Source organism: Vanessa cardui, chromosome 5 (genome assembly GCF_905220365.1).
Source record: "Vanessa cardui chromosome 5, ilVanCard2.1, whole genome shotgun sequence".
In the NCBI taxonomy this organism is placed as follows: Eukaryota; Metazoa; Arthropoda; class Insecta; order Lepidoptera; family Nymphalidae; genus Vanessa; species Vanessa cardui.
In genome coordinates, this window is record NC_061127.1 from 6,237,891 (window position 1) to 6,252,917 (window position 15,027).

General features: G+C 32.2%; 1 protein-coding gene across 2 annotated transcripts; it reads left to right on the top strand.

The window, feature by feature from the left end:
• Positions 1-6,336: 6,336 nt before the first annotated feature.
• Positions 6,337-14,802, top strand: LOC124530037 (fruit bromelain-like). 2 transcript variants are annotated; one of them, XM_047104013.1, is made up of 2 exons: positions 6,337-6,651; positions 14,786-14,802. In XM_047104013.1, the coding sequence occupies exons 1-2, from the start codon at positions 6,358-6,360 to the stop codon at positions 14,789-14,791; spliced, it is 300 nt and encodes a 99-aa protein (XP_046959969.1). In that variant the 5' UTR covers positions 6,337-6,357; the 3' UTR covers positions 14,792-14,802. The 2 variants fall into 2 exon arrangements, with proteins under 2 accessions (XP_046959969.1, XP_046959968.1); XM_047104012.1 differs by lacking the exon at positions 14,786-14,802 and adding an exon at positions 7,109-7,190.
• Positions 14,803-15,027: the final 225 nt, after the last annotated feature.

Genomic DNA, 15,027 nt, shown 5'->3' on the forward strand with positions numbered 1-15,027 from the left:
GGATTTATATGTATTATTATATTATATATGTGGTTTCTATATTTAGTACATCACATTCAATTTTCGATATATTTAATTATAATACACTAGCGACCCGACCCGGCTTTTCACAGTTGCAATGCTGATATACTACTGATTTTTTTATTTTCGACATCATATTACCTAACCTTAACTTCTTAAATTGTCAGTGTTTCTTTACCATATGGTCCGAGTATTATATACAAAAAATTGCCTCTCGAATCACTTTATCTATTACAAATCTCCATCAAAATATGTTGCGTTATAGTAGACAGCGTTAAAAAACTTTGTTTAATATCTATCCATACATTGGTTGAAGTTTCCAATAGATAAGTTATTATTTCATTATTAAAAATCGTTGTTTTGTGTATCAATAGTTGACTAAGATCTTAAGTAAAATTTTACAAAATTAAAATGTTTTTAATTAATTTTTCAGAATTGAGAGCTCCAGATCTATCGTCAAGCAAAGTCGAAAAACAAAAATGTATTTCTTTGTATCAAATATAATATGATCATAGTATATGTTTTTTATTCAAAATAATACAACTAACAAAATACCAAGATACAATAGTAGTAGTAGTATAACACCTCGCCTCATTGCCTCCACTGGTGACAGGAGGGCTGGTTCGTTTTTTGCCCAGAGGATCGGAATTGCGATTCAACGGGGAAATGCTGCTAGCATTCTTGCCACCATTCCACGCGGTCAAGATTTATACAGTTACTAGTTTTAGTTCATATTTGTATATATATATTTAAGCATTTAATGCTTTTAGTTCTTATGTTAAAAAAAAAAATAGTAGTAGTAGTTTATTCGTTTATTATAGAAGATTAGCCTTCCGATACAAGTGTTTGTACACTATCTATAAGCTATGTAAATATAGAGGATGATTTATAGTCATCATATTATCATATATTACATATTATATTAAACATAGGATACTATTTGATAACAATTTTAATCAATTAATTCCACTTAAACTTTCATTTTACTACTGCGATTTTTAATATTGTTTAGATTAGACATCTATAGTATAGTATAGTATAGTCCTAGCAGCAACCAAATTATATACCTACATATAATTTGGTTGTTGCTAGGACTAATGTTTTAGTCTGCAAAATCTATTGAAAACACACTCTTGTTTACATACTTATAATATATGTATAGTGAGAAATGGTACAAATCAAAAAAAATATTAAGATTCCTGCCATATTTTTATCGTTGTCTCGGATGTAGCTGGAGAGCAAGTGAACCCTCCAAGTAACGTGAGCCTCCGGAAGATCCAGTAAGGTTAGAAATTTGTACGTAATCAACCTTTATTTTTAAATTGAAAATTTAATTGAGTAAAATCAAATATTTCTTCAAAGCTTCACAATTTAATAGGATGTGGTTTATATAATGTGAAATGACAGGCGATTACAATAAGCAAAAACTGAGATGGCCCAGTGGGTAGAACGTGTGCATTTTAACCGATGATTGCGGGTTCAAACCCAGGCAAGCACCACTATATATATGTGCTTACTTTGTGTTTATATTTTAATTCATCTCGTGCTCTGCGGTGAAGGATAACATCGTGAGGAAACCTGCATTGTGTCTAATTCTGCCACATGTGCATTCCAACAACCCACATTGGAACAGCGTGGTGGTATGTGATCCAAACCCTCCCTTATTGGGAAAAGGAGGCCTTATCCCAGCAGTGGGAAATTTACAGGCTGTTACTTTAATTTACTTTACTAATAGTATGTGACAGGTGAGTTGAAGAGATTAGAGTTGATAAAATAAACTTTCTCCTCAATAGTTGAAATTTGGATATACGGATAATATATCTATATCTACACTAAACTCTAGAGTCTGTGTGTACACTAATTTTTCTGTGGTATTTCGTCATAAATATTCCTTTTATGACTTACTGACATCAGTTTTACCATTTTGAAATTTTTGTCTGTCTGTCTTTATGTCCAGCAATAAATCCAGAACGGCTGAACCGATCTTTATAAAAATTGGTATAGGAAGAACATGTGCTTGCGCAATTGATCGGCTATTTATATATATAAAAATATTATATATATATATATATGTGTTTGTGAGTAAGCCATCTATAGACTCAGAACTTAATTGACCGACCATTTTGAATTTTGAAAATTGTTATGCGTATGTATTTTTACTCTGAGAAGGATTGAATGTTATTATTCCCATTGATATACAACCAAAAGAGCTATTGAAATACGAAAATAGCAAGAAATACGGTTAGAAGGAAATGGAAACCGAATTTCTTCTCTGGGAGCTCATAAAACAGTTAGACCACGTAATGATCAAGTTGCAAATCTTTGAATAATAGTATCTTCGTTAAGAGCTACTGAAAAATCTAACGAACGAGTCTCAAGACTGGATGACCAACGATTGAAAGAGACTAAGTCTGATCTAGAACTTGAACCAATCACAAGAAATCTGCCTGTAATTAAGATATGGTTATGTCAACAAGATGCATCTCGATGTGATCATTGTTTCGATGAATATAGTATACCGCAATATTGTCACGCAATGAAGTTTAACAAAAAAACGGCTGGTATGTTTATTAAGGAGTCTAAATATTTCCTTCAGCATATTAGAAAATACAATTCATGTTTGGAGCAACAAATATTGTACAATAACATAATTTCGCGTCTACATATGCAAGGACAAGTATATCAACAGATTAGTTCACTTCTTACAGTATCTAAAGTAAAGTGCCAGTTTCTGCAAATTTATTTTATGGACAACGTAGAAAAATAGATTGATCGAAAATGCATGTTCAGTACCACAACTAATCGAGAAATCATCGCTAAATTAAGGATTATGCTACATGAAAATAATTTTTAGTTACAGATTTTAAAACTGCTCTAGAAGGTGAAACAACAGATGATTTCAAATTAATTATTGAAGCAGATAGAACGTCATTGAATGATTATTCAAATGCCATGGGTTCTGAAGTCACAGCTGTCATTGTCGGTACATAAATTATAAAACGAGATACAGTTGTCACTAAGCGAAAAAAAAAACAAGCAGGATATCACTGAAAGACACCAATCATATGTCCATTATTGCGAATATCCAATTCCGTATCTGCGAGCAGAAGACGGATGTTACCTCAAACTGTATCAACCCAATCCCACGACAGGCTCTATGGCATCAAAGAGAGTTAGTTGTATGGATTTTATGTGTATCCGAATGCAGCCAATCGATAACATTATGGAAAATGAAATAGATGACAAATATTAAATTAAATAATTTTAGGGATTTAATTTCACCTCACATTATGCTTGGCCTGTTCCTCTCTAATTTATACATTTTAATGACCAAAAATTAATAACAAAATAAAAAATAAATTTTACTACAACTAATGCCCAGCGAAGTTGGCGGGTAAAGCTATTGGATATATAAAGGGGTTTCCAATAAGAACTTGACAACTCTTTTTCAAAATAAAATGAGAACCATTTGAGATATTTAAAAAACTTTATTTTCAGGTTGAAGTACATTCAAAATGTTTATGAATGGAACTCGACTTCGCTCATATGGTCACCCCGGGCTTATAGGCTTCTATAGGCTTATTAGCTTAGACCAATGATATGACGTAGCCTCAAAGAAAAAAATCTAGAGGCATTAAATTGCCCAAACGAGGCGACCAGTCGACTGGTCCATTTCTTGAGATAACACGCTCATCAAACTTGTTCTTCAATAAATCGATGGTAACGTGTGCTTTGTGGCATGTGGCGCCGTCCTTTTGAAACCCTACATGCTGTTCAAGTCCATATATTCCAATTTGGGCCAAAAATTTTACCGCTCTTAAAGTAGCGGCCACCGACTCCGAATTTCTATAGCAAATTTTTATGATTTGCAGACGTGGGTCGTTCGATTACTTCGGCATGATAGAAGTTATGTCTACTGAATAAACTGATAGTCATAGTTCAATGTTAAGTTAAGAGGTGCGGTTACAAACTAAATTCAAAATTGTCAAGTCCCTATTGGAAAACCCCTTATTTGGAAAGGTTTTGAGCTCATTTTAAAAAAAGACTGATTAAAATCGTAACCGATCAATGCATAGCAATGAATGTACTTTATGTACATAGATCGGCGAATAGTCAGCTCTGAAGCCTATGTGGTAAAAAATCTTTTTATCAATGTTGATAAGGCTCGCTTTGTGTTTTTTTAAGTTATTTCCACGGAATAATGTCTTATAGCATCTTTCTCTGGGGTCATGCCGCTGCTATAAATACCATTTTTGTATTGCAGAAGAGGGCTGTCTGTCTGTTTTTTCCGGCTAAACTCTGGAACGGCTGGACCGATTTTGACGGAACTTCCACTGGCAGATAACTGATATAATAACGAGTAACTTAGGCTACAATAATATTTTATTTTTGTTACATTCAAACGCGTACGAGGTTGCGGGCCCAGCTACTGTTAAATAAAAACATAAATGACTTTTGCAGAAATTGTGACGTACTTACATTATATTAATACCATAAACAAGACTAAACTTGTTATTCCAAGTACCCGATTACACAGGTTGAGTAACTCTTTATTGGAGTAATGAATATGTTTTTACAATAGGATCCCAGAAAACGTTCAATAATATTTAATTGTAAAATTTAAAAGAATCTTTAATCATTTCAAATAACAAAAATATGCGTATTATAATTGTACGTGAAACATGAAATTAAAATATACATATATCCCGCTGAGTTTCTTTCGCCGGTTCTTCTCTGGAGCGAGGTGTTAAATTCCGAGCAGGTGAGAGATTTTCGTCTTTCAATAAGCAAGTGTAATCACTTCTACGCTGTATAAAGATTTATGACTTTGATTTTGACTTGTGAGGATTGTCGATTTACGTTTATATAATGTAGTTACAATTATTGTTATTTTTGGTGTAAGTCACGCGCTTCACCAAAGAGAAAGAAATATTGACTATATTTTTGTTTTAATGTTTGCTACATTGCGTCCCAGCATAGTGCTATAATAATAATGACTGCTACTAAACCATTGTAGCTCAATGCCAAATTTCAGCGAATCTATTGAGAGCTTTTATACATACATAATTTTTTTAAAACTAAATGGCTCTCTTATAAAATTTTATTTCTAATGTTGGCCATAGAACGTAGAACCCTCTGATTATTTTCACTTATTTATGTAATTATAACTTCTTTTGATACGAATCAGTTTAGATATTCCACGTATGCCGGGCGTTCCGTGACGGTCAATTTATTTAATGTTTCTATTACGTTATGGACTCAGTGTAAATGTAATTCCGATTTTATAGGAATTTAAACTACTTCGATGCATCGACTTCACAGATTTTTAATAAATAGATAATATTCAAAGAAAGTAAAGAAACCTTCAGCAGATGTATCGTTCAGCAATGCGGTTCTCATGTTTATTGTCAGCTGAAGTTCCTTTACATAGCGTCATAGATTCAGACGAGTTGATCTTGGAATTACTGGCAGTATTTAGGGGAAATTGCCAGACAATAAAATTATTGTGTCTCCCAAACATCTCAAGGCATTGCTTAGATATTTAAATATTCGGTAAAGTTCTTTCAATCCACGTTTATGCGCCACTGTGTATTCGCCCCAGTTGATGACTTTTGATGCTGATAAAACTTTGGCTATTGCGGAATGTTTTGCAATATAACATGTTGGTTTTTCACTAGTTTAAGGAATTAATGGCAATTTCAATACTGAATGAGCCGTATAGCATCCTTCTAACAATGTGGCTGCTATTCAAGAAGAAACAACTGCAATCGCAATGTTAAATCTAGCCCGAACAGTAGTTAAAACTACTGACGTGAGGAATATTTTACCATTTCCACCAGGGGCATACAGGAAATATAAATATAAACTACTAAACCTTATTCTTGGTGATCATATTCACATTCGCGTTTCAAAACGGGATTAAAAGTATATCTTATGTCCTTCTCCCAGGAGAAGGACATAAGCTACCTCCTCACCAATTTCATCCAAATCAGTTCAGGTGTTCTGGAGTTATAAATAGTGTAACTAATACGAATTTCTTTTATACATATAAACGTTTCCGACTTTGTATCTGACGTCCAATAGTTAGATTAATCTGGTTTCTACATTAAAAGTATTTAGGTTATGGAAATCCATGTTAAGCAGTTAAACAAACATAATAGTAAATTGATTTATTTATGGTTATAAATAGCATACCATATAGCAGCCGTATAATTTGATACATTAATTACCATACACTTTGACGTTATTACGGTGAGTGGATATATAAGAGCTCTCATCGATTGAATTTATTCAGTTCTACTTTGTTTTCATAGGATTCGATATAAAGTGTACAATATGCAACTTGCAACTTTTGCTTTTCTACTGATTACGGTCGCTTTCGCAAGTCCGACAAAGCCGCATTATGATTTGAAAGACGCTCCTGTTTTATTTGAAAAATTTATCAGAGATTACAACAAACACTATTCGAGTCCCGCGGAGAGAGCGCGTCGCTATTTAATATTCGTTGAAAATTTACAAGAAGTAAACGATTTAAACGCACGATCTGACAGTGCAGTTTTTGGTATTACTCAATTTTCTGACTTAACAAAAGAAGAATTTATAAACGGTTACACAGGATATTTACCTAAAGTAAGTACAGTTTTTATTTTTATATTTTTAAGGTGGGATTAGTAGATCACATTTAATTTTCAATATACTAGCGACCCAATGCTGATATACTACAGAGTTTGTTTATTTTCGACATCACATTAGAAACTTCTAAAATTGTCAGTGTTTCTTTACCATATGGTCCGAGTATTATATACAAAAAACTGCCTCTTGAGTCACTTTCATTTATCTAATCTATTAAAAAAAACTGTAAAAACATTTAAGCATACATAGCGGCAGACAGCGTTAAAAAACTTTGTTTAATACCATGTAAAGATAAAGATATGTAAAGAAGACATGTCTACCTATAGATTGATTAAATTTTCCAATAGATAAGTTATTATTTCATTATTTAAAGTCGTTTTTTTGTGTATCAATAGTTGACTAACATCTTAAGTAAAATTTTATAAAAGTAAAATGTTTTTAATTAATTTTTCAGAATTGAGAGCTCCAAATCTATCGTCGAGCAAAGTCGAAAAACAAAAATGTACTTCTTTGTATCAAATATAATATGATCATAGTATATGTTTTTTATTCAAAATAATACAATTAACAAAATACCAAGATGCAATAGTAGTAGTAGTTTATTCGTTTCGTATAGAAGAGCGAAGTCTTCCGATACAAGTGTTTTTACATTATCTATAAGCTCTATAAATATATGGATGATTTTTATAGCCATCATTTTATCATATATTACATATTATATTAAACACAGGATAGTATTTATCTTAGACTTTCATTTTACTACTGCGGTTTTTTAATAGTTTTCTTATACTTATGCTTTCGGTTTTGTATGTTTACCTTTAAAGACATCTCAGTAGGTATATAATTTGCTTGCTACTAGGACTAATGTTTTAGTCTGCAAATTCTATCGAAAACACACTCTTGTTTACATACTTATAATATAAAATGAGAAATGGTACAAATCAAAAACATACTAATATTCCTGCCATGTGGAATATAGTGTAAACAATCTTTGATTTTTCGTTGTCTCGGTTGTAGCTGGCGAGCAAGCGAACCTTCCATGTAACGTGAGCCTCCGGAAGATCCAGTAAGGTTAGAAATTTGCACGTAATCATCATCATCCCTATTTTTTTTAAATTGTAAATTAAATTGATTAAAAAAACGTATTCATTCAAAGCTTTAAAATTCAATAGGATGTAGTTTATACATTGTAAATCTTGAAAATGACAGGCGATTACAATAAGCAAAAGTATGTGTCAAGTGAGTTGAAAAGAGTACAGTTGATAAAATAAACTTTCTCCTGTATGGTTGAAATTTGGATATCCGGGTGACGTATGGATATATTAGGTTGGGGAAAAAGTCTTTTCGCATATAGTATGTATGAACTTGTAATAAAATCTCTTTGGCTATACCATTTGTATCTGGCTGGTTTTGGTATCATTAAAAAGTTTTAATTTTAAAGAAGGCACTTCCAAATTCAAATTTGGAATTTGTGTGATTTTCATTTGTTTTTGTTGTTGTTAAAATGAGTGAATCTAAAGAAGAAATTCGATACATTTTAAAATTTTACTATAAAAAAGGTAAAAATGCAACTCAAGCCGCGACAAAAATTTGTGATGTTTATGGACCTAATTCAGTATCTGTGAGAGTAGCGCAAGTTTGGTTTAAGCGTTTTCAAGCCGGAAATTTTGATATCAAAGATACATATCGCTCTGGTCGCCCTGTTACGGACAAAATTGATGCCATTTTTGAAAAAGTGGAGCAAGATCGGCATATTAGTAGTTACGATGTAGCTGAAGAACTGGCAATTGACCACAAAACGGTTTTGACTCATTTGAATAAAGCTGGGTACACAAAAAAGCTCGATATATGGGTGCCTCATGAACTCACTGAAAGAAACCTAATGAACCGTGTACTCATTTGTGATTCTTTCGTGATGTTAACCTGACACTGCCTAAGGAATTCTGCAGAGACCGAAACAGATGAAAATCTGAAGGTGCAAGGTCAGGACTATACGGCGGATGCATTAATACCTCCCAGCCAAACTCTCGTAATTTTTGTTGAGTGGCTAAATATGTTTGAGGTCTAGCGTTGTCACGGTGAAAAACCACACCCCTTCTGTTGATCAATTCTGGCCGCTTTCTCTCAATTTCTTGCTTCAATCTCATCAATTGTTCGCAATACAGTTCTGAATCGATGGTCCTGCCGGGCGGTAACAGCTCATAATGAATGATGCCCTTCCAATCCCACCATACACACAGCATTACCTTGTTGCGAGTTAATCCGGGTTTTGCCACAGTCTGTGAAGCTTGACCGGCCTTTGACCACGATCTTTTTCGCGCGTTCTTGTCGTATGTGATCCACTTTTCATCACCAGTTATCAGCTTCTTCAAAAATGGTTCGGTTTCATTACGTCGTAATAAAGAATCACAAATGAGTACACGGTTCATTAGGTTTCTTTCAGTGAGTTCATGAGGCACCCATATATCGAGCTTTTTTGTGTACCCAGCTTTATTCAAATGAGTCAAAACCGTTTTGTGGTCAATTGCCAGTTCTTCAGCTACATCGTAACTACTAATATGCCGATCTTGCTCCACTTTTTCAAAAATGGCATCAATTTTGTCCGTAACAGGGCGACCAGAGCGATATGTATCTTTGATATCAAAATTTCCGGCTTGAAAACGCTTAAACCAAACTTGCGCTACTCTCACAGATACTGAATTAGGTCCATAAACATCACAAATTTTTGTCGCGGCTTGAGTTGCATTTTTACCTTTTTTATAGTAAAATTTTAAAATGTATCGAATTTCTTCTTTAGATTCACTCATTTTAACAACAACAAAAACAAATGAAAATCACACAAATTCCAAATTTGAATTTGGAAGTGCCTTCTTTAAAATTAAAACTTTTTAATGATACCAAAACCAGCCAGATACAAATGGTATAGCCAAAGAGATTTTATTACAAGTTCATACATACTATATGCGAAAAGACTTTTTCCCCAACCTAATAGATCGGCGAATAGAGTCAGCTTTGCAGTGATTGCGGTAAAAAAAAAACTTTTTACTAATGTTGATAGGACTCGCCTTGTATATTTTAGTTATTTCCACAAAATTATGTCTTATAGCATCCTATTCTGGGGTAATGCCGTTGATATAAATACCTTTTTTGTATTGCAGAATAGGGCTATTCGTGCAATGTATAATCTGGCACCAAAAGATTACTTAAGATATTATGTTATATAAAAATTTAAATGGCTTTTTCCAGAAATTATGACGTACTTATATTCTATTAATACTAGAAACAAGAATAAATTTGTTACTCAGGATCCCAGTGAACGTTCAAAAATAATAAATTGTATAATTTAAAAGAAATTTAAAGAGAGAACATACTTAATACACATCTGATTCACTTAAATAAAAAAATAAAACAAAAAATTTAACAAAAATAAAGCGACTTCAAACAAAACAAAAAAATGAATATGTACTCTAGAGTAAAAAAAATATTGCGTATTATTCTACAAATTAATAATAAACTTACTTTTTCTACTTATTAATATGTATGGTTGATTCATTGATCATATCTATGAATTTACCACGCCAAATGATAATTAGGGACCTTACCACTTAAAATCTAATTTAACACAGATCGATGAATAACAATGATCAAAATATTTTTCAAGTTTCTCTTAAGTAAAATTAAATGAAAAATATTAGACTGCTTAAAAGTCGATTTACATTTATATAATGTAGTTACAATTATTGTTATTTTCGGTGTCAGTCACGCGCTCCACCAATCCAGAGAAAGAAACGATACCTACTAATCTCTTGATTATAAATCGTTTATAACTCTTTGATCGTTCTATATCTAGACCGTGTTTAATATTGACACTGTGTCCCAGCATAGTGCTGTAATAATAATAAGTGCTACTAAAACATTGTAACTCAATGCCAAATTTCAGCGAATCTATTGAGGGCTTTTTATACATACATATCTTTTTTTAAAAACTTTAAACGGCTTTCGTATAAAATTGGATTTCTCATGTTGGCCTCAGCACGTAGAACTCGCTGATTATTTTCACTTATTTATGTAATTATACCTTCTTTTGATACGAATCAGTTTCGATATTTCACGTAAGCCGGGCGTTCCGTGACGGTCAATTTATTTAATGTTTCTATTACGTTATGGACTCAGTGTAAATGTAATTCCGATATTCTTAAATTTGAACTACTTCGATGCATCCACTTTTCTCATTTAACTGATAACCAAGAAGTAAAATTTGATTTTTGTATCTAGCGCTAGCGATCTATTTCTTTTCACTGGTAAAAAGCTGCATTATTATTGAGTGTTAAGTATTAATAAATATTGATAAATTTCACTGGTGAAGTCAACTCGGGTAGCTAGTTTCAAAGAAAGTAATGTAAATTCTAAATTCGCAGTCAAGATATATTAACAACTAAAAGAGAGGTTAGTTAGTGGGACTACGGAATTGACCGTAAAGCAAAAATCGTAAGCATATAAAGATAACAGCTGATGCCAAGACCATTTCAGAGTGCATATCTCTGTCATCATATCAATTTACAATTTTATATTCAGGTTTAACGAGCAAAAATTCGGTCATTGTGACAAAACATAAATACTATTCGAAAAACCAATACATACATGATATTAACAAAAACAAATGGAGAAGTGACAGTCTTTATTTTAATTTCTTTAAATTTATATCTTACGAATTTTATGGGCCCACATTTTAAGTTGCATGAATAACCCCTCTTCTGCAATATAAAAATGGTATTAATGTCAGCTGTATTACCCCAGAGTAGGATGCCATTAGAAAATCAAAAATCAAAATCAAAGTATACTTTATTCAAGTGGGCTTTTACAAGCACCTTTGAATCGTCATTTAACAATTAAGTGAAGCTACCACCGGTTCGGAAAGTAGATTCTATCGAGAAGAACCGGCAAGAAACTCAGTAGTTACTCTTTTTCAACATTAAAAAAAATACAGTCATGTTAGTTAATTTTTAAGTTAATACAATTATTAAATTAATATATCCTGCCTGGAAGTCAACAGGTATTAATTCCATGCTTTTTTATCATCTACAAAATCTTGTATCGAATAATACGCCTTTTTTACCAATGTATTTTTTATAAACGATTTGAATTTACGAGACGGCAAAGTTAAAAATGTCTGTGGAATTTTATTATAGAAATGGATACCTTGCCCCAAGAAAGATTTATTGACTTTGCGGAGTCGGAAACTTGGCGTTATAAGCTTATCCTTACTTCTAGTGCATATTCCATGATTATCACTGATTTTATCAAAGTTATCAATGTTACTGTGAATATACATGATATTGTTGTAAATATATTGCGACGCAACAGTGAGTATTCCTACTCTGTTAAAAACATCCCGTAGAGAGTCTATAGCTCCAAGATTATAAATAAACCGAATTGCTCTCTTTTGTAAAATAAAGACAGATTTAATGTCTGCAACGTTACCCCAACGTAATATGCCATATGACATAATAGTGTGAAAATAACCAAAATAAACTAAACGAGCGGTATCAATATCAGTTAGTTGTCTAACTTTTCTAACCGCGTATGCTGCGGAGCTGAGTCTCCCTGTTAGGGACGACAAATGGGGACTCCACTGAAGTCCGGAATCCAATTCTATTCCCAAGAACATGGTAGTATCGGCTACATCAAGCGAGCCACCGCTTAAAGATATATTATAATTTTGCTTCCTAACATTGGGTAGGGTAAAAACTACACATTTTGTTTTTTGAGTATTCAAAACCAAATTATTTACATTAAACCAATCTTGTATCTGTGAAAAGGCACCGTTCACATCGTCATAGTCAGTTTTTTTCCTGTCAACCTTAAAAATCAGTGAAGTATCGTCAGCAAACAATACTATATCACAAATACCTTTAACAAAGAAAGGAATTAGAAATCTAGCTGCATCTAATGTAGATGATTTTAAATGAGATGTTATTTTATTAGGTATGTTATCAAAAAATATTTCAAATAAATTTGCAACTTCCAAATCAGAATTTGTGTATTTACTGCCTGTGTTTAATTTGATAGGTATACTTTCCTTTTTAGGTTTTCCACTAACACTTCCAATAATGTCCCAAGTGGCCTTTATTCTATTATCGGAAGTCAAAATTTTGTTCTTTATGTATAAATACTTAGCATAAATACATACTGTTTTAAATATTTTGGAATATTTATTGACATATCCTAGAAAGGCTTCGTTTTGATTCCACTGCTTCATACCATATAGGTCGTATAATTTATTTCTACTTTTATATATACCAATAGTAGCCCAGTCACTAAACTTCAATTTTGTATTATTATAAAATGATTTCATTTTGAATATTCTATTAAATTCTATTAATATTAATTCAAAAAATAAATTATAAAGTTTATTTGGATCTTGTGTCGTTAGATCTAAATAAGCTAATTTACACGCCACAATATCTTTAAAACAGTTTACTTTATGAGCAGTTATTGGCCTGTACATTATTTTTTTTGAATGAATAATTTCTTTGTGTTCTAAAGAAAACTTCTGACCACAGTGATCAGAAGTTAAATTATTTATAATATTGAGTACATCGTTTCCATAAGCTACAGAAGAGTAAAGAATCACCTACGTAGCAACTCAGCGCTACGGGTTCTGAAATGGCATAAATGACGGACTTCCAAATAAATTGTCAACACCTTTTTTACCCCCTTGGGGATAGAATGTCGAAAATTCCTTCCTGTGGTGGTGTCTACTCAATAAAACGATCCTAACCATATAATATAATTTTCATTGCCATAACTTTGATAGTTTATGTTTAGCAATGATTAATGATGATTATGTGGCTGATATTCTGACGTAAGGAACTCGAGTCAAGCTTAGATACTGCTCTTCACAGATAGTTTATATCCGAGGGCGATTGTTGTGATACGATACTAAGCCCATAAAAATGGAACGCATGCTCTGGATGCACAGCTCTGATGTTTCTACCCAACTTTCCCGATAATGCCGATGACATTTGCTCTATTCATTTTATATTGTTATCTGTAAATATTTTGGTCTTAGTATCTAACGACGACCTCTGTATCGACCATGGGTACGCCACTCCGAGGTCCCGGGTTCGATTCCCGGCCGAGTAAATGTAGATTATCATTAGTTTTCTATATTGTCCTGGGTCTGGGTGTTTGTGTTACCTTCGTTACTTCTGATTTTCCACAAGTGCTTTAGCCACTTACATTGGGATCAGAGTAATGTATGTAATGTTGTCTCATTTTTATTTATTGACGCCGAATTGTTACGTTAATCTGGTTTCTACAATAAGGTACTGTGACTCCATGAGTTATGGAAATCCGTGTTAAGCAGTTAAACAAACATACTTGTCAATTATTTTATATGCCGTTATGTATATCATACCATGTAGAATCTGTATAATTATTACCATTCACTTTGACGTTATTACGGTGAGTGGATATATAAGAGCTCTCATCGATTGAATTTATTCAGTCTACTTTGTTTTCATAGGATTCGATATAAAGTGTACAATATGCAACTTGCAACTTTTGCTTTTCTACTGATTACGGTCGCTTTCACATGTGCGACAAAACCGCATTATGATTTGAAAGACGCTCCGGTTTTATTTGAAAAATTTATCAGAGATTACACGAGACACTATTCAAGTCCAGCCGAGAGAGCGCGTCGCTATTTAATATTCGTTGAAAATTTACTAGAAATAAACAGATTAAACAACTTAGACAGTGCTGTTTATGATATTGGGCCATTTACTGACTTAACAAATGAAGAATTTACGACACATTACACAGGATATCTCGACCCTACAGTAAGTGTGCTTTAATTTTATCATGCATCATATTATTTATTAAAATTTGTTTATTAGTTGGATTTCTATCTCCAGTACATGACAATTAATTTTCAAATTACTGAGTTATAATATTATAGATAATATATTTAATAAAATATGTATAATTTATTTATATAGTATCTATTATATTATTCATTTCATAAAATTGTTATTTATACATCAATAGTCGATTAAGAAGTTAAGTAACATGTTAAAAAAATTAAAACAGAAAGTTTTGTTTTCAGAAACAAGAATAATTATTTCAGAATTGAGAGCTCCAGATATGAGAAAAGTAAATAAGTATTTCTTTATAAAATATAATATAATTATACTACATGTTTTTTATTTAAAATAATATCATAAACGCAACATCAAGACTTAACAGTGGATAAGTGTAGGATTTTTTTCTCTAAGAACATTTTTTATTAAAAAATATAATTTTCTCATACAAGCACACACACATTTATCTATTCTAAAACGTATTTTTAGTTTTAGATCTATATCTATA